At 41.6% G+C, this 21,110-nt stretch overlaps 1 protein-coding gene across 1 annotated transcript; it reads right to left on the bottom strand.

Annotated features, from left to right (window-relative positions):
* Nucleotides 1–1,475: 1,475 nt before the first annotated feature.
* Nucleotides 1,476–12,166, bottom strand: LOC140225833 (uncharacterized). The gene is made up of 4 exons (XM_072305789.1): nt 11,714–12,166; nt 7,855–8,080; nt 4,394–4,723; nt 1,476–2,251 (listed from the first exon to the last, which is right to left on the bottom strand). The coding sequence occupies exons 1-4, from the start codon at nt 12,164–12,166 to the stop codon at nt 1,479–1,481; spliced, it is 1,782 nt and encodes a 593-aa protein (XP_072161890.1). The 3' UTR covers nt 1,476–1,478.
* Between the last annotated feature and the right edge of the window lie 8,944 nt (nt 12,167–21,110).

Below are 21,110 nucleotides of genomic sequence, written 5' to 3'. Positions count from 1 at the left end.
TCGCCGGGCTTTACACTTTATCGCCATCGGTTATAAAAGACTATAAGAAATTGTGTAGAAATTCGTGTGCTTTGGAAATCATTAAGTTTGATACGGAGCCAACATAATATTCACAAAACAATAACATTATATTTTCCTTTAATACATACTTTTTTTCATCAATTAAAATGAGAATAATCCATACAGGATGTGCAAACATTTCAAAATCATGAGTTGAAAAACGCTGACTCCGCAAGATTATATTGGAGCATAACACAGAGCGGAGCGGCGTGCTGCCAGCGATAAGCGCGCACCAGCGCCTACAAACCTAACTGGGATACTTCACGCATGGTGCAATGCGTGAAGTATCCCTGTTAGGTTTGTAGGCGCTAAGGCGCTTTTCGCGCTGGCTGCCCGCCCGCCGCGCCGCAGCGTGCCGCGGCGCTTGAAGCAACTATTTCACACCAGAGGTATTGCACAGTATCATACGAAATTGAAGGCGCTCCAACATATCAGGAATGGCAGGCATCCTTCAAAAGAACGGAGCCTTCCTCGCAAAATAAATCAAGATACTACGGCCCAAAAGTAAAGCGGTAGTCCAAAAACTCACTAAGTCCTAGCATCCGTAATTAGTAACATGTAGCATACGCTTTATCGCCTGGCTGTTGCTCAATCGCTATCGGCTATAAAAGGCTATAAGAAATTATGCAGCCGGCTATAGAAGCTCTTGAAAATCTTACAGCCGGCTTTAGGTCTATGGTATTTTGGAACACAGATTCTACTGCCAATTTTTACCAGGGAATGGCTCTTTACCGTAGGTATCACGGCAATGAATCGGACATATTTTGGAAACAACGTATGTATCATTGGTTTCCCTATGTAGATAAAAGCTTTTCTGAGCGAGCCAAATTATCATTTTGCTTAAAGGAGGGGTGGGGGGTGGGGGGGGGGGGGTCGAAAAACCGCAAATTTAAAGTCACGTAATTTAGAGACGGCTCCTAAGGTATTCGGAGCAAAAACCTACGGTCAATTTTTACCTAGGATTTTCTGAGGGAGATTTTTTTTGCATCTCGAGTCTTGGATCTTTTGACTCGATCTTCCTACTGAGTGTGCAAGAACAACTACAAGAATTCCGCTAAATCGCTGCGATGTGAAATCTCCCTGGAACGATATAGAATCCATCAGTGGCGTGGCGTGCTTTCCGATGTATCGATTGTTATGCTATTTAAACCTATGGAAAAAGATCGAAAAACAGGGTGTTCGCAGCGAACACCTTAATAATCGATTCTTTACCATAGGTTTAAATAGCATAGCAATCGATACATCGCAATTCACGCCACGCCACTGCAATCCATATAGAAAGGAGGCGTTACCGTCCCTCCAAGGAGTTCTCAGCTTGAGCCAAGGAGCTACCTTGCCAAGGCAACATTTCGCAGAGTTCAAAGTATCTATTCTAGGAGAAACTTTCCCCAGTAATGTTGATTAATTTTCCCCTGAGGCTAGCATAGTTTCTCTCTTAGATTGAGAAAACCTCGTGGTCCGATCGTGCTCCTAAAAGCATCTACCTTGGAGAGCATCGTGGTCAGTTTTTCCTGCGGGGCGAAATTGGGCATAACTTTTCCTTTCAACGGGCTGGCCAGCAAATTCCTAACGGTATCGTGGGAATAGCTGACATTGATCGAGATTCTCGTATTCAAAAGCCCTAGAACGAGATTCTTAACTGTCTCTCCGACGAGCAGGTAAACTTGCGCAAACGCGCTCATAATAGATAAGAAGTTCTCAGCTGCCATGAAGGAGTAGTCCCAGACCGCCGCCAGGATGTGCCAGACCTCGCGGTAGAAACTGGCGGTGAAAGGTGCGACGGCAGCGCTGGGGAGCGTTTCGCGGTAGAATTTGGAACTAGCTAGGGGTGCGATGCTTTCCACGATGGGAGTGAGGAGTTCTGCGATGGCTTTTCCTAGGCTGAGAAGGGCGCGCGGGACGGTCTCCAAGTAGTAGCTGGGGCTGAGGAGGACGATGACGAGGTTGGCGAGGGCGCGAGCGACGGTGGCGCTGATGGTAGCGAGAAGTGAAACTAGAGGGCCGTAAAAGCTGGGCCGGGTGAGGTTGACGAGGAAGTTCTTGAACTCGGTGAAGAAGCCATCGTGGTGGAAGCGGCCGCTGAACCAGAGGACCCCGTCGCCTTCCGACTGGGGTTCGATGAAGAGACACTCGATGGACTCCCGGAGGAAGGCCTTCAGGATCGGCGTCGAGTCGTAGTTGTAGTAGGCGCCTGGAATCAGAATGATTTCGGGTCAAACTTGATGGTTTCCTAAAATGAGATACCTAACGGATTAAAGTTGCACGTCAAGTGATCGTGCTTTGGTGGTCGAGTCCAATACGTGGCGAGTTACTCGCATCCCTTAGGATCCCCACGAATGACTCTCGTGGGGACTTAAACGCGCGGTAAGAAACCTAAACTAGGTTAATTAGGTATTTCATTAACTTCGTTTCTTTTTTTGGACGAAAGGGGGAAAAATCTACCTAACCATACAACGGTTGATTAACACTATCTTGGAGACTTGAACGCGCGGGAAGAAACCTATCCCAAGTAGAATTTTTCGACGGAAGAATCGCGATATATTGCGATTTTATCGGCGATAAAATCGGTAGGATTATCAACATCTGAGCGATTATCCTCGATCTTGTTGCAATAAAATCGCGATTTTATCGTAACAAAAATTGCGATATATGGCGATTTAATCTAGATTTTATCGATGAAAATTGATCGCGATTTTACCGAACAAAAAATTGCGATGCATAGCGATTTAATCGCCATGAATTGCAATTTTTTATTCGATAATATTGCGATCCATTTTCATCGATAAAATCTCTATTTGTCACGATCACTGCTACTTGGGATACTCGGTATAATACCTGGATGTATTGACGATACTATCTTACGTTTATTTCAAAGTAAGTTTGTAATAAAATCGATTTACTTGGCAAAGTAGACTGCCTCAGCAGTTACAGAATCGATTATTTATGATAAATTCAATTTATAAAAATAAGCTTTTTTACCAATGCCCAGTGCCTCTGTCGCTTAGCCTTTTAGGAAGTAACATTTGCTTATAGAAGGATAGCTATTCAAAGTAGGTATTCAAAAAGTCAATCAAATCATCCAAAACTGCTACGAAAGGGTAACATTCCCAAGTCTAAGGATTTGCGAGCTTTCACACTTCCCAGAAATAGGAATCGAAGTATCCACAAAAATTTAAAATTGAATCCTTAATCGAGTTCCAAAACAGCATTGATAGGGGGTTCTACGTACGTAGATCTTTAGACAGGATTGGTGCCCAGAAATAATGAATCGAAGTGAAGCTATACCTAGGCCTTATATGACACATCAACGTCGGAAATTTCGATTTTTGTCCGATAATAATTCGATTTCGGCTCGCAAAATCGATTCCGATTTTGAATCACCTCGAAAAATCGATTCGTTTTAATCGCGCACAAAATCGATTGAAAGTCGCTACCCCTAATGCATGCGTGGAGGGTGAAAATAGAGAAGTTGCAGGTGTCTGAAATTTGATGAATTTCGTGTTTGAGTGGAAACTACTGAGTGAACTGAACACGAGGATACCCTTGGTTCATGAATTGAACAATTATTGGAGAAGATATGACTAAATGACCTAATCTATTAAAATACATGCGTTTAAATGGGAAATGGCGCCAGATGACGTCACTGGGCGGTGCATTTTTTCACTTTTAAATATATTTTTATACCGTTTCCCATATCAGGAAAAAATTATAAAAAATACTGGGAAATCAGCTCTTCAAGCACTTTCAGGTGAAGCAATAAAAAGTTGACGTCACTGGGCGGTGCATTTTCTCACTTTTAAATATATTTTTATACCGTTTCCCATATCAGAAAAAAACTATAAAAAATACTGGGAAATCAGCTCTTCAAGCACTTTCAGGTGAAGCAATAAAAAATTGACGTCACTGGGCGGTGCATTTTCTCACTTTTAAATATATTTTTATACCGTTTCCCATATCAGAAAAAACCTATAAAAAATACTGGGAAATCAGCTCTTCAAGCACTTTCAGGTGAAGCAATAAAAAATTGACGTCACTGGGCGGTGCATTTTCTCACTTTTAAATATATTTTTATACCGTTTCCCATATCAGAAAAAAATTATAAAAAATACTGGGAAATCAGCTCTTCAAGCACTTTCAGGCGAAGCAATAAAAAATTGACGTCACTGGGCGGTGCATTTTCTCACTTTTAAATATATTTTTATACCGTTTCCCATATCAGAAAAAAATTATAAAAAATACTGGGAAATCAGCTCTTCAAGCACTTTCAGGTGAAGCAATAAAAAAATTTGCGCGCAAAGTCTAAATTGTATCTCAGCATGCGAATTTAGCTTACCTAGGATAGGTTTGATGGCCTCGGAAGCCTCGACGGCGTGGTAGTGGGGGATGGTGGGGAGGAGGTGGTGCATGACGTGTGTGTCGGTGATGTGATGGAGGAGGTGGTTGAAGACCCAGTAGTCGCGGTCGACGGTGGAGAGGGCGCCGCGGAGCCAGTCCCACTCCTGGGAGGCGTAGCGCGGGAGGGCCGGGTGCGTGTGGTTCAGGTAGGCCACCACCACCAGCCACCCGTTGAGGAACACGAACGGCATCAGGTAGTGGCAGGTCAACCACCACAGACCGAAAGTCGCGCCCAGGTAGTACAGGGTCCCGATCATGGTCACGATACCTGAAATTCAAATTTCATGGAATTTTAAAGATGAATAAATGAGGGGCTTGGAGGACAAGGCGCATAAGGCCTTGTCTCCACGGGACGTTTTCATGGGATTTGTCCCAAGTTCGAATCGCAGAAATGAAACTTCTGGGATTTTTCCCAGTCACCGTCTCCACGGGACGGGGCTCATGCAGTCCTGCGACTAGTTTTCGCGGGAAGATAAATTGGTTAAAGTCGAGTATTTAACCGGGATTAAAATAATAATTGCACTCAATTGACAATTAGACACATTATTTTAACTAAACAAACATTAACAATGTAGTAATGAATGAAATATCGCTCAATTCGTTTTCACTTCTTCTTCTTCTCTCAGTGGGTCCTAGGGGTACAAGTACCATACTTGGTACTGGGAAAAATATTGATTAACTCGATATTTTTCCCAACTTCGTAAGTGGGATTTTTCCCTGGGACAAATCTCGTGAAACGGCTCGTGGAGACAAGGCCTAGGTGCACACTCAAAAAACAAGTATGGGAAGAGTGACTTACCGGCCGAGTTATGGATCATGGAGCCATAAGATATAGTTCGTGGAGCCATGCTTATAGGTTCACGACCAATAAAGTATGGTTCAGAAAGCCATACTGTACACGGTGAGTCACTTTGGTTAGAAATTATGGATCTCCGAGCCATTTATTATGGGTCTCAGAGTCATATATACTTTTTTTTTGAGTGCAGTTTTTGAAAAAATTGAAATGTTATTGATTTCAAGTTAAATTAGTCTTAATGCATATTCTGTGAAAAATTCGCTCCCGAATTCGAATTTTTAAGTATTGAAAAGTCATTTTGAACTTTCTTTCCGCCATAAGGATCTATCTGTTTTCGAAGCTTCTAACACGTATTTCTTGAAATGGTAAAAATTGCACTTATGCGCCTTGTCCTCCAAGCCCCTCAAATGATAGATATCGACGGTGAAACTACCAAACCACGTATCTCGGTTTGCGACGTCGCAGACTTCCTGTCATACTTTATTTTTTAAATGAAAAACTACTTAACATCCAGTTTTGAAAATTTCTGTGATTTTTCCTCTTTGTGCGGAGAAATTTTCCGTGAAAATTTCAAGGAATGATATTGATTTGGTCTACTTCAAAAAAATAAAATGTGAGCGTAGATTTTTAAACACCGCAAACGAGATACGTGGTTTGGTAGTTTCACCGTCGATTTATTATATACACACAGATAGCAGTGGCGTGGCGTGCTTTGTGAAATATCGATTGTTACGCCATTTAAACCTATGGAAAAGGATCGATAAACAGCGTGTTCGCAGCGAACACCTTAATAATCGATTCTTCACCATAGGTTTAAATGGCATAACAATCGATACATCGCAATTCACGCCACGCCACTGACAGATAGATAAATACACATACACACAGATAGATAAATATACACTAGAAATCCCTTCATAAATATTGAAATTGTTCATCTGAATGTCACTGAACAGTCAGTGTCGCACATTCTGCCATCAGGTTCTTCAATAATCTTCCACTGAAATTAAGAGAACTATTGGAAGACTGCGGGAAGTTAACGCTTTTTTCAAGGGTTTAAACACCCTCTTAGTTTGTAAAGCATTTTATTCCCTAAATGTTTTATATAATGATGTTTAAAATGTGCTCAAAGTGCTCAAAAGTGCGCATGGCTCCAACAGCCAATCAAAACGCCTTCAATCATGGAGAGTAGGCAAGAAACACACTTCAAAGTTCGAATAATTGCGTACGCCGCTTTTGGCAGTGCCCTTCGCGGAACAGAGTACGTTGCACGTTCGTGTCCTCGAACAACGAGGCATAGGATGTTTTCAAAGATGAAACACAAATGAACATCTAAATTCTGTCTCGACTTTTATGACGCTGTGTTTTGTTTAAGCCCTGTCCCGATCAGGGTTGACCCGAAAAAAGTATAGTTGATGGCTCCAAATACTCATTCATAAGTTGGTACCACCGAAAATCCTCCACGAATTCTACCCAGAATCCATAAGAAAAGCTGTATCCAGATCTTAAATTAAATTAGCTATTATGCTCCAATCAATTTTTATTCTATTGCTCGAGAAGAAGTTTGATTATTTTCCGCTATACAAGGTAGATTTTGCCTGCAATAAGAATTCTCGATATAACGATGTAAGTTTTTTTAAAAATTCTGCAAACACCACAATGATGCTATACCGGGTTTTTGTTATAATCAATTCCAATGCTCAAAAAAGCTCGCTTTACTGGATTATACGAAGCATATTATGCTTATACCTACATTATATGTTGCGCGCTGGGCATTGAAACGAACAAATGTGTAATGAAACACAACAAATTGAACGAATTATTGGACGCTTCAGATCGAAAATCCCTGGTGCATGCGTCATAAGTCGTCGCTCCCTAGACGAAGGAACGTAACCCTATTCCGAGGTTGCATAAGTTACTCAAATAATTCAATTTTGTAAAGAAATATGCTGCCGTACTAAGGAAGAACGCCGTATGAGCCTTCAGGCTTTGCCAAATTTCCTTTGATAAAATACGAATTTATCGGGAAAGTTATGGATATTTTTCTCGCAGATTTTCACACAATATTGTTCGCAGTTTATTCTAAAATACCTGAAAATTCCAAGTACCACTATATGTATAACTTACTTACAAATTAAACATTTTATCGGTGGAAATTTGGCAACTCTCGAATGTTCATATGGCGTTTTTCCTTAGCACGGCAGTATGACTCCGCATCCTCGTGAAAAATTTTGTTGATTTCCGCAGGTTATCAGAGGACTAATCCGACTAAGCCAAATTGCGTGTTTAGTTCCTCTCTTAACTCGACTAATTAAAGATGCTGTCTCTTTTATCACCGAAAAACGATAAAATTAGACATTACTATGCTCTCAGGAAAGAGAGATTTTGTCCTCTTTTCTCATTGATAATTTTTTTTCTGAATCCGACTTTTTTTATACCTACATTTAAAAAAATTGCAAAATTTGCCACCCCCTTTTGCCGCCATGGGCCGCGGCCCATGTGGCCACCCCCTTAATCCGGCCCTGATTTCCATCCCACCTGTCTCCGAAAGGCCAGTGCAATGTCTCTTTGTTTCTGGAGGAGAGGTGGAGACGGGTACTTACCTAAATCGGAAAGAAGGACCTTGAGGCGGTGGGAGTCGCGGAAAATTGGGCTGAAGGGATCGAAGTGGGAGGCGAGGCCCTCGTAGCTGCGGCCGGTGATGTTGATGGCCAAGTAAAGGGGCCACCCGGCGGCCATAGAGAGCACAGACTTGAGGATCCGACCGGCAGGGTTTTCCGTCAGCCTGTGCAGCGTCCCCAGACCGGACCTTTGCTTCGGGCAGAATAACTGGAAATGAAAATACAAATGATTAGAATTTGAAGGTGTCTCAGAGTTATTGATATAATCGGCAAACTCAGAGAGAAGTATTATGTGCGCACTGAAAAAAAAATCTCGGTGTATTTACTAAGAAAAGGGTAAAATTACCAAGAATTCAGGGTTCTATTTGATCCCAGTTTTTTCTCGGTAAAATTACCATTTATGGAATCGGTAATTTTACCGAGAAATCTCCGTAAAATTATTGAACTTTCTCGGTAATTTTACTGGATCTTGGTAAAAACGCCAATATTTTTTATCGACTGTGGTAGAACCGAGATAAAATGGCAAAGTTACCGGGAATTGATTACCAATAAAAGTGGTATTCTTGCATGAAAAAAACAGTAAAAATACCGGTTTTTAGGTAAGCTTACCAGTCTGTCTTGGTAAAATTACCAATAGTTGGTAAAAAAGTGAGATGGTAAAGGTACCAACGGACCGTGGTAAAAACGCCGAGAATTTTTTTTCAGTGCGATGCAGGGCCGGACTGGCAGGGGTCCTGTAGCACCCCAGGCCCCCTGCCCCACGGACCCCCTGAGCGATTTTTATTATTATTCTAGATCCTCGATAAGGGTCTCTGAAGTTTAAAATACGGATTTGAAGAGGTCCTAAGATTGAAATTTTGGGTATAATGCGGCTTTTAAATTTTATAATTCGGGGTCCCTGATGACATGCACTCCGCGGCATCGGAGCGCTAATCTGACCCTGATACGATGGAAGGCAACAAGAGGATTTAGCCATTGTGTCACTGCATGGAGAGTTAAATTATCAGTGTTCGAAAAGGCATGAGGAAAACTTTCCCAGCACGTCCGTGTAGGTATGACGGTTGTCGTAACAAAGAGTTCTATTGGGACAATGAGAATACAAGTTGGCTCGAAAAGATATTGGATGAGCGCTTCTTGAGGAGTTGAGAACTAAGCGCAGTAGCTTGATTGGTCCCTTGTGCAGAAGGAGTATACGGTGAAATTGAAAATACACGGAGAGATTGATAAGAAACGCCAATATTATACCATAAATCGTGCCGTCATTACTGCCGTGCTAAGGTGAAACGCCCCATGAACATTCGGGAGTTGCCGAATTTCCTTCGATAAAAAGTTAATTTATGAGGAAAGTTATGAATATTTTTCTGGGAAATTTTCAAGAACTTCAGGTGAAATTGCGAACAAAATTATCTGAAAAATTGGCGGAAAAATATTTAATTCGTGATTTGCCAACAGAAATTTGGCAGCGCCTGAAGGTTCATACGGCGTTTTTCCTTAGCACGGCAGATTGGGGGTCGCTCATGAAATACGTGACACTCTAGGGATAGTCGAAAATAACGTTACGCCATTTCGATGTTACGTGTTGGATGATTAAGACTTACGCCATAAAAGCGTCGATGGATGAGGGGGGATTGAAAAATCCAAAATTTAGCGTTACGTATTTAATGAACGGCCCCTGACATCAAAAATTACTTCCCTAACTTTTCTGGCTTTGCGTTTAAGTCTCCGAAGAAGTGCTAATAATGTGTATTGCACGTGCATGCATAAACATGCGTGTTTTTGGTCGAAAAATTCGAAAAACGTTACGTATTTCACGATTGGTCCCTTATGGCAAAAATCACTTATCTAACTTTTCTAGCCTTGCGTTTAGGTCTCCAGAGGAGCACAAACAATTTGTAGCACTTCTATGATGAAACGTATTTCTCGTTCTTAAATCAATTTGTCCAGGCTCAAAACGTGAAGTGATAGATTCATATGTATGGTAAAAAGTTTTCAGCCCCTGGGTGGCTCTAACTGTTTTGCCATCGGATTAAAGCGCGCTTATATCAGCGCCTGCGATTGCGCTCCACGCGGCAAGCAGCAGTATTTTGATTTTAGCAGAGATTAATTGCTATAGTCTGTGAATATTACTCTTCGAAATTTTCAGATAGTTTTATTCTAGATCAGGTGTAAATGATTTGAGACTCTTGGGAGAAAATCTTCATAATTTTCTTCAAAAATAAACATTTGATCGGAGGAAATTTGACACCTCCCTGAATGTTCATACGACATTTTTCCTCAGCTCGGCAGAGAGAGAGACCATGGATTTTGGAATTTTTGGAGCTTTCATGATAGTTTATGTTACGAACTGGAGTACCTGTATGGGAATAGTAAGGGCAGGTCGAAATATGGAGCTCTTAGGGACCAAAATGGCAGCCAACTGGCTAACACGTTAAACAGACTAGAAAAATGCCACTGTCAATCTTCAGATTCCAATATCAACCCAAGACGGATAAAAATGCTAGTAAATGAGAGTTCTCCCGTAAAAATTAGTAAATGTTTGCCAAAAGTAGGTCAAATCCGTGCTTTACAAACGAGGGGTCGTAACAATTCTGCCGTGCTAAGGAAAAACGCCGTATGAAAATTAGAGAGTTGCCACATTTCCTCCTCAAAAATGTTAATTTTTTTAGGATAGTTATGAATATTTTCTCTTGAAGTTTTCAGATGATTTAAATCTGGTCGTGAATGAAAATCTCTAAAAAATTCAAAGAAAAATGTTCACAGAATTTCCTGAAAATTTATATTTTATCGAAGGAAATTTTGCAACGTCTGAAGGCTCATACGGCGTTCTTCCTTAGCACGGCAGAAGTGAGGGGCTTGGCGGACAGGGCGCATGAGTGAAGTTTTTGCCCCTTCAATAAATACGCGTTTAAAATTGCAAAATTGCATGGAGCCTTATGGCGGCAAGAAAGTTCGAACTCACTTTTTGATGCTTAAAAATTGGATTTTCGAGGTGAATTTATCACAGATTATAAATTTATACTATAGTTTTAGTTGAAATTATTAATATCTCAATCAGTTCAAAATCTGCACCTATCCCACTTGTCTTTCAAGCCCCTTAATTGAAATGATGAATCATTTTGGATAGTTGCAATTCATAGTTTGGCTGCCCTTTCGGCAAGGTAAGTGAAACGAACCCCGCCGTCCGACCCTTCCGGCCAGAACTCGGCTTTCGGCTCCCGCCGCTAGAGCTGTGGCGCGAAGTTTGAATTTCAATAATTTTGCAGTCTTGGCTGCATTTTTATCAACTGGCTGATTTTTATCAACAGCAGGCGGTCATGTTTGTTTTCGGCCAAAACTGCAAAACTGTTGAAATTTAAACTTCGCGCCACAACTCTAGCGGCGGGAGCCGGAAGGGTCGGGAGAGCCATAGAGTACATAGAGTCGTAATGTAAGTGGGAGAGCTGGCGCCACTTTTAAGCATTTTCCATGTCCCGAATTCCGAGACTCCTGTGTGACGTCGGGTCACTTTTTCGATGCATAATCGATTGTTTGCGATACACGGGTACCCGGCCATCCGATGACAACAACAACAACAACAACAACAACAACAACAACAAAAAATGAGATAGGAATTACCACGTATTCCACACCGCCATTTTGGATCGAACATGTATCGAAAAAGTGACCCGAACCTGGCGCACACCGGGCTCGGAACTCGTCGAGCAGAACATGGCGCCAGCTCTCCCATTTATTACGACTCTATGCACTCTATGGGAAGAGCATACCTTTGGGTTCCATAACCTAACCTCCAAATTATCGGCTTGTCCGTGCTCTTCCCGTACATGCACACTTAAGTACGAACCTCATCGTGTTCAGCGGATCCGGTGTTGGCGTGATGGCGGGCATGCGAGACCTGGAGCGAGAAGTAGGGGACGAGGAGCGAGGTGTGGATGGCGAAGCCGACGGCGTCGTTGACGCGCTTGTAGCGGCTGAAGGCGTGGTGCCCGCACTCGTGGGCCAAGACCCAGAGGCCGATCATGAGGGTGCCTTGCAGGAACCAGTGGAGCGGCCAGGCCAGGAGGGCGCCCCACCACGGCAGCGCCGGGATGAGGGCGCTCCCGGCGACGCCCAGCAAGACGTAGGCGCCCACGTCGGCGAGCACGTGGGCGGCCGAGCGCGGGAGGGAGCGCTCGAAGCAGTGCGCCGGGACGGCCCGCTTCAGGTCGGCCAGCGTGAACGGAGGCCGCGCGGTCGGCGCCCGTCGTCTCGGCGCCTCCGGCAGGTGGTTCCCGTTGCAGTCTGACTGAACGCCCATCTGAAAGAATAAAATTATACTTTTTACAGAAAATAAGCTATCGTTGTTCTCTTGAAGTTTGAAAACGTTTTGGAAAACTTTCAATTTTTTTATTTTTTAAAATTTACTGTGAGGTTTTCCTCCGTTCCAAAGTTAACTTAGTTACACCCTATAGTTGCATATAACGTAAAATTTACGAAAAATAAAATTACAATGTTTACAGACAATAAGCTATCGTCGGTCTCTTAAAGTTTGAAAACGTTTTTGAAAACTTTCCCCCCCCCCCCCCATTTACTGTGAGGTTTTCCTCCGTTCCAAATTTAACGTAATTACACCCTAGTTAAACATAACGTAAAATTTACGAAAAATGAAATTACAATGTTTCCAGACAATAAGCTATCGTCAGGCCCGCCACATCCCATCTCGGGCCGAGGTACCAGTTTTAAGGTCCGGGCCCCAAGCACGGAGGGGGGAGGGAGTCCGAGGGGCATCCACCAAGAAATTTTAGAATTTATACGACTAATCGGACGCATTTTGAAGCTTCCATAAAGAACTTTTCCATCAATTTCTGCGGAATAATTATGTTTTTTTTTTTTTTTTTTTTTTTTTTTTTTTTTTTTTTTTTTTTTTTTTTTTTTCTACTTTCAGCACAAAATACTTGCGAATTGTTGCATTCAAAACATCTGGAAAATTTTTATTTTTTTTTTGGAGGGGGCATATGATACCTTTTTCAGTTCTAGGAGGGCCAGGCCCCCCTGGACTCCCCCTTTGTTTGTCTATGGCAAGGGAGTTGAGCCATGAGCCATTGAAGTCGAGGATGCCCAGTCTGGAGACTCTTAGCATCTGACGACGGAGGAAAATGAAACGCAGTTACTAAAAATATCCCTCTATACTGAAAATCTTGAAAATAGATAGACATTTTTTAAGAAGTATACCTCTTTGAAAATTTAAGAAGAATTCTACAGTGCCCCAGCGTGTTTCTGAAAATCTATTCACCTTTAACGAAATTTTTAAGGTAAATTTTTCACTTTTTCTTACGAAACAAGGGTTGCATGTGGATTCGTAGTGGTTTTTAACGGGTAACGCGGGCCCCCTCCGGGGCCCGGGCCCCGGTACCAGGGACCCAGTATCCCCCCCCCCCTTATGGTGGGCCTGGCTATCGTTGTTCTCTTAAAGTTTGAAAACGTTTTGGAAAACTTTCGATTGTTTTTTTTTCCATTTACCGTGAAGTTTTCCTCCGTTCCAAAGTTAACTTAGTTACACCCTAGTTGCCCATAACGTACAATTTACGAAAAATAAAATTACAATTTTTTCAGAAAATAAGCTATTGTCGTTCTCTTGAAGTTTGAAAACGTTTTAGAAAACTTTCAATTCTTTTATCTTTTAAAATTTACTGTGTGGTTTTCCTCCGATCCAAAGTTAACTTAAGTACACTCCAGTTGCACATAACTTAAAATTTACGAAAGGAAATAGGTATTAAAAAGCACATGGAAAGAGTAATCAAATACGCCAAAAACGAAATGTCGATGTACTAATTTTTACGAGAAAAATACGTAAATGGTACGAATTACCGTACTTTACCTCATTGATCACAAATTTTTTACGTAAAATTCTTGAGTTCCAACATTTACGACCTCTTTCCATGTTTCTTTACGTACAACTTCCGAGCTCGTAAAAATGACCGGTTTTACACTTTTCCTCGAGATTTTTATAAGGTGTGCTATCAGGGTATTTATTTGAAGAAATGTGGATTCAACCTCTTTTTCTTTGGTATAGTGAATGCTTTCAGTCACTACGGCAAATTTTAAACCCGTATTTCAGCAAAATGTGTTCGATATTTCGATGTTGGCTCACTAACTATTGCCTCGTCTCTACGAAACGTTTCATTGGATTTGTTCCAAGGAAAAATCTCACTTGCAAAGTTGGAAAAAATATTAAGTTAATCAATGATGAACTCAGTACCAAGCAGAGTCTTCATGGAGTCCCAAGAGCGACTCGGAGAGAAGAGGACGAAGAAATTTTATCGTTTTTTTAACGGGGTAAAAGTCCGCAGAAGTTTCATTCCAGCGATTCGAACTTGGGACAAATCCCATAAAACGTCCCGTGGGACAAGGCTGCAATCGATGGTGAAACTGCAGAAATGTGTACATCAGTATGCGGCGATACAGATTTCCCGGCATGCTTTATTTTTTACACGGAAAACCACTAAATGTCATTTCTTGAAAACTTTCGGTGATTTATTTTTCTTCTTTGTGAAGAATATTCTATGAAAATTTTGAGCCATGATGTTAGTTCATACTCCTTTTAAAAAATAAAATAAGGGCGGTGATTTTGAAACACCGCAACCGAGATGCAGTTTTTTTAGCACCTCATTTTTGCAGTTTCACCATCGCTATCATATATCCGGGATTCGGAACTTTTTGTTGCAATGACTCCCACTTCATGACCGTCAACAGTTCCGGGATTTCTTTTAGATTTTTTCACAAGTTCCAAAAAAGTTCCGGAAAATGCAAAAGATCCGGAACATTTCGGGAATGGAGATGTTGCATAAGTGAGGGATTTGCGATCTGACCATTGATTCTTATGTAAAAGTTCGCAAGAAACACGATGGTGCCACTGGTTTTCTCTGAAATCATCTCCCAAGCTCAAAAAAAGCTCTCAAGTTGGGGCCAAAATGGAGGGGATATCCCACCCTACCCTGAGAGTCCACCTCTACATCAAAACAAACTCTCCATGCAAAGATAGGGAGCAAATACATTAGCAGTGATGCCGTGTTTTCAGTTTTGGAGTCCCCAAATAAAGTGGCAACCCTGCCAATGTATTTGCTCCCTATCTTTGCATGGTGAGTTTGTCTTGATGTAGAGGTGGACTCTCAGGGTAGGGTGGGATATCTCCTCCATTTTGGCCTCACTTTGAGAGCTTTTTTGAGCTTGAGAGATGATTTCAGAGAAACCCAGTGGCACCATCGTGTTTCTTGCGAACTTTTACATGAGAATCAATGGTCAAATCGCAAATCCCTCCCGCATGCAACATTTCCATTTCAAAAGTTCCGCTAAAAATTCAGGGAAATCTCAAAAGCTCCGGAATTCGGGACTAGTTCCGGGGAATGAGAGCACTGATCGCTATGTGGATTTATTTTAAAGGGGGCAATATTAACCCCGAATTTTGTCTCTTACCTTGTAATCACGGCTGTAAGCACGGCTGGCTTTTCCGATCCTAACGTCGCGTTGGCACTCCTTCGATCCACCCGGAAACCCGAACCTTGCGCCCGAACCCACACTACCGAAGTTGGTTGCAAGAGTGATCGTCCTCCAATTTGAGGCCTTATATTTGAACTGCGACTTTGCGAGTTTCACCCCCTTGGCGGATTTCCAGCACCCCCCCCCCCCCCTCCTCCCGGTGGCCCGAGCCTTTTCGGAGCTGAGTATTCAAATCGATAGAGAAATTAATAGTAATGTAAAATTATGATCGTTAGGCGAGATACGCGGCCTATCTCATTTGAATATCCATCATTTTCCTGCCCTGGATTTTGTCCATCTCTAACGAACAGGCTCGGGTGAGGAGAGAGATGGGCGGTTGCCGAGCTTTGCAGAAAATCATCCATTTTCCCACGAGGAGATCCATTTTTCCAGGGAGAGTATGGACGATTCTGCCGTGCTAAGGAAAAACGCCGTATGAACATTTGAGAGTTGCCAAATTTCCTCTGGTTAAATTATTATTTTTGAGAAAAGGCATCCGTGTTTTTCCTTGTAACTTTCAGGAACTTTAGGTGAAATTGTGAAAAATATTATCCGAGAAATCGGAAGAAAAATATGCATAAGTTCACTAGGAAATTCGAGTTATATCAAAGAAAATTTGACAACGCCTGAGGGCTCATGCGGCGTTCTTCCTTAGCACGGCAGAATTGGTCTCATGGAGACCCTCAAGGACCCCAAAAAATGGTGATGACTCTTGATTGGAGGGGGTTGTTGCCAACCCGTGGCGTTATCACTCAGTGGCGTGGCGTGCTTTGCGATATATCGATTGTTACGCCATTTAAACCTATGGAAAATGATCGATGAACAGGGAGTTTGCAGCGAACACCTTTGTAATCGATTATTTGCCATAGGTATAAATGTCACAACAATCGATTTATCGCAAAGCACGCCACGCCACTGTTATCACTTGCTGCACTCGTAGCCATAGGCGGTTCTAGACCTTCATGCTTGGGGGTGCGCAGAGGTGGAAAATGTCGGAGACCGGCCCCGAAGGGGACGGGCGCTTAGGGGAGGCCTAAGTTTCGGCCCTCAAGTTTTATCCCTTTCCTACCCTCCTTTCTCTTTTTCTCTCCTTCATTTCTACTTAAATACCTATAAATTCAATGTAGAAAATTTTTAGAAAAACTGTCCATCAAAACTACAATCTTACCATAAAAAACAGTAGAATCTTTGTAAAACACGGCTATCAATATTAATTCTGTTTAAAACATTTTCAATCAATGTCTGGGATTTTTTCTCAGTGTGAGCGAATGCAGAATCTTTAGAAGCAGAAGGTCTTTTTTATATTAAATTCTGTACTGGTTAAAAAGCAATAAATAGAGGTGAAGGTAGAAGATGAAAATGTACGATAGAAGTGAAGGTAATTATATTTATCTGTGCACTTCAATTTTCGATTTCATAATACGATTTTATTCTCGACGTTTTTACTTGCCCGAAAGCCTCTTTCACAGTTCCGGTAACCGTACTTAATTTTTGCTTGGGGGTGCCCGGCACCCACTGGCACCCCCGTAGAACCTCCCATGCTCGTAGCCCATCTTGTTATGGTAGGGGTCTAAGTTGGAACGAGTTTTTCAAACGTGAATAATGTGCGAATTTGGCTCTAGAACTGAATTAATACGCATATCCATTTAATTCATCAATTAGGCCCATTTCTATCATTTTGAATTATCTTCATGCGGCGTCCGCCACTTCTCTGGTTCCTAGGAGCTCTATGGATCTTAAGATGGTGGAGCCAACTTTGCGGGCCTGTTATTGAAATTGATAGACAAAGCTATAGACAATGAAGACAAAAAAGATATCGTGGGATCCTATTGGTAGAAGCGGGTGGTTGCAATGGACAAAGGAGGTAAGTAATAGACTACTAACGGCAACCGACAAGAGACCCGACAGTTAGTCCATCAGTATCCCCCTAAGTCTATGAAAACCACCTGTTTCAATCAATAGGATCGCTCCATACTCCCTATGTCATCTTTGTCTATAGCGTTGTCTATCAATTTCAATTATCAGTCCGCAATGACCATTAACCCACGATGAAGGCACCTATTTCACCTCGTATAACTCCAAGTAAAATATGCGCATTTTATCAAACAATTCGGCAACTTTGGAGAGATGGATGGACCTTGCGAGCCACTGAAAATCCGAATCGTTGTCATGGAAGAGGCTATGCCAGTTTTTGAATATGCAGTGCGAGGTCGCCAGATCTCACACCGATTTTTCAGCAAAAAACTGACTAATTTAAAGAAAGAAAAAATGTTAATATGAAATGAAAGGCGTCTTGCAGCTTCTGTTCTTCGTAGAAAATATTCTGATGGAACAACTCGAAATTATTATAAATGTGAGCCCTGAATCATAAAAACGGAAAGAATGAATTTTACTTTGAAATTGCGTTTTTTAAAAAGTTACTCGTTCCTTTCTGAAAGGCAGTTGCGAACAATCGAATGATCGGTGAATTTCGGAGTGATTCACATTAAATAGGCGCAGAAGTTTAAGTTACTTTTTAGATTTTTACAGGAACAATCTGCGATGTAATAGATTTTTCCAGTAAAAATACTACAAATTTCCGAACCACTTCCCCGAGAAAAACTATTGTCATCGAAAGATTTAAATTTAATTTGCGACATCAATACGTTTGAATGCGTTATATATCAACAAGTGCGTGGAAAGAACACTGGGAGATATTCATTCGTCTCAGCTCGATTTTACATTACCCCTTTGAATAGCAGAGCTCCTAGTTGCACCTTCAAATTACGTTTGGTACAATCATTCCTAATAACTCGTAGGACTCGCAAAGAATTGTGTTGATGGAGATAATTTTGCGGAGATTCTTCTTGAGGAAATAGGTTTAAAAACAAATGTTCAATGGTGGCCTCGTGTTGCTCAGAAATCGCGCGGTTTCTCATGGAAAAATTTTAAATCCTCATTTGCTTACACATATACGCACTACGGACTCTTTCGTGTTTTCGTGCAATGACATTAAAAAAGTTGGAGTATACTTCATTACGGTATTTCGTGTGACAAATATATCGGACCTAAAGGATCTGGGTGATTCATTTTCTTTGAAGATATCCGAGCTCAACTTCAGCCCTCCACTAAAGTATCACTCAATTCAGCAGCGTTAAAGCTTTGTTCTTCATCAAAGAGGTAAGTTTTTTCTGAATTTTTAGATAGGCTCAGGACTGGATTAGCACTCAGAGGCCCGGGATGCTAGCAAGTCGCAATGGTCGCATACTCTCTAAATTGAAGGCGGTTCACGGTTCCCAAAAACTGAAGGATTCATTTACGGCTCTGACCCCCCCCCCCCCTCACCCCCATCATTTTATTCGAAGGCAGCAAAAGTATTAAAATAACTCTTGAATTAACCATGTTATTCATAAGGTCATTAAATGACATGACAATTAACTACATATCTGAAAAAAACAGAAGCCTCTCGAATCCTTCCGAAAAAACAACAACAACCCAAATCGATCACTTTTCACGCCGGGTAGGCAGTCCCTCTTGAATGACAGATTAAGAAGAACGAATTTAAGAGGGTCTTCTGACATGAATGTTAGGAGTCGATTTTTAAATATTTAAAAAAGAAAAAAAAACTTGTGCGTAGTTGACGAATCAGTTGGAATGGTCTTAAGGTTTCAGGGGCCTCATTACCCTAGAAATCCTGTCTTAAAGCTTTACAAATCTACAATTTGAACTCTTAGGGGCCCTCAAGAAACTTCGACCGTGTAAGTCGGCAACCAAGTATCTCGGATTCCGACGTCGCAAACTTCCAGAGTCGGACTGGCTCGCGTAGACCCTTGGCTGGTGCAATGTGATATTTCCCGGTTGGCCATCCCCTACGAGGAGGGGGGCTCCGACAATTTTGGCAAAACAGCACAAGTTCACGCTATTTTCAGGTTCAAAGTTTATTAATCGTACAGAGTAAAAATTTCAAAATTGAACGTATTGAAGAAAGCGATAGACTTCTGAAATTAAAGAAAAAATAAAATATTAAAGCCACTAGACGCATCCAAGCACCATTATTTCCAAAAGAACCGAGCTAGTGCTGCGATTTACAAGAGCTGAGAAGACGTGGGTCTGTAAATCCATCCTGAAAAAGAATTAGACGTGAACCAGAAAAAAGAAGAAAGAATTGAGTATCAACACAGGTGAAGGCGGGAGGGACGTATTCAAGCCTCTTTTTAACTATTCTCCCGAATTTGAGCAACACCTCGTTGACAGCATATAGCAGAGCACTGAGAGTTCACGCATCGCGTCATGGCGCCTTCAATTTTTCAGATGCAGCACGGACGTCCATCAAGTACGAATAGTTGTATCTCTGCGCCGTCGTAAACGCGCATCCTTTCCCTCGCTCCGTTTCCATATCGATTTCGTTTTCGTTTGCCTTATTTGTAGTGGTGCTTGAAGCACTACGTGAGTAACACAGCCGAAGAAAAGGAACGTGCATTCGAGCCTCGTTTTTTAACTTTTCTTACGAATCGAACTAGCAGCATAGAGCAGAGCATTGAGAGTTCACGACTCACGCCATCGCTCCTTAAATTTTTCAAATGCAATAGGGACATCCTTGGTTGCTCGAAATATGCTATGGTATGTCTAAGTAAATAGTCATTTTGAAAAGGAAGAAACATATTTAAGGGTTTCTCAAGAGCTCTGTAAAGGGAAAGGGTGCATTTTAATCGACCAAAGCAAAGGTTGTGGCTGTCTTAAACTACCTGTATACATATCGACGGTGAAACTACCAAACCACGTATCTCGGTTTGCGACGTCGCAGACTTCCTGTCATACTTTATTTTTTAAATGAAAAACTACTTAACGTCCAGTCTTGAAAATTTCTGTGATTTTTCCTCTTCGTGCGGAGAAAATTCTGTGAAAATTTCAAGGAATGATATTGATTTGGTCTACCTCAAAAAAATAAAATGCGAGCGTAGATTTTTAAACACCGCAAACGAGATACGTGGTTTGGTAGTTTCACCGTCGATATGTGTATACCTACATGTATACACATTGGGATTAAAAAATACCGTAGCCGAATTTTTTTTACAAAACAAAAAATGATAAAGAAATAAAATTATGTAATGCGTAAATAACCGCACCCTCACTTGCATAAATTATCATTCCTTTAAACACGTTTCGGGGGCTCTGCCCTCATCTACTCGGAAGGAAGATTTTTCCGTGAAGGGTCACATATTATTTTAGCTAAACTTTCAAGTGTCGGGGGTTGAGGGGAGGATAAACACACCTCTGCATCCACATGCGTGCAGTTGGCGCCGCATAAGTAGGTAATATCTTTTGTTACTAATCATTATCAACCGTAGAGTTCGGTATGGGACCTGACCGTAAGATTTTAAGATAATTTTTAATAAATTCCCAAACCAGTGTAGATCCGCTTGACTCATCCGAAACGACAGTGGCTTTGCCGTCTTGAATTAATGGCGAAAATTTGCACTGCTTGAAAGTATAGCTTTAATCAGAGGCAACTCGAAAGCTATGACGTTACAATTGCTAAATGTCAATTTGTTTAATTATTCATATCCCCGTCGTGATTTAAACTGTGCCACCATTTTCAGTATTGCGGCATAAAATACAAGCTTTGTCTCTCCGAACTACTTTTTCCGACCCTATTAGAATATTCTACTCGTTACGATAGGTTTTTACACATCCCGTGCTCATTTTCAGAGCAATACGTGCGTCTTATAGGCAGGTTCGCGGCTTCG

This window comes from Bemisia tabaci, unplaced genomic scaffold, assembly GCF_918797505.1.
Source record: "Bemisia tabaci unplaced genomic scaffold, PGI_BMITA_v3".
Classification (NCBI taxonomy): Eukaryota; Metazoa; Arthropoda; class Insecta; order Hemiptera; family Aleyrodidae; genus Bemisia; species Bemisia tabaci.
The sequence above is the reverse complement of the archived record's forward strand: the minus strand, read 5'-3'. Positions and strand labels throughout refer to the sequence as shown.

Coding starts and splice junctions, on each gene's coding strand:
- LOC140225833 (XM_072305789.1), bottom strand. CDS start 12,166: ATGGGCGTTCAGTCAGACTGCAACGGGAACCACCTGCCGGAGGCGCCG. Junction 8,081..11,713: donor GATCCGCTGAACACGATGAG/GTTCGTACTTAA, acceptor TTTCATTTCCAG/TTATTCTGCCCGAAGCAAAG. Junction 4,724..7,854: donor GGTCCTTCTTTCCGATTTAG/GTAAGTACCCGT, acceptor TTTGAATTTCAG/GTATCGTGACCATGATCGGG.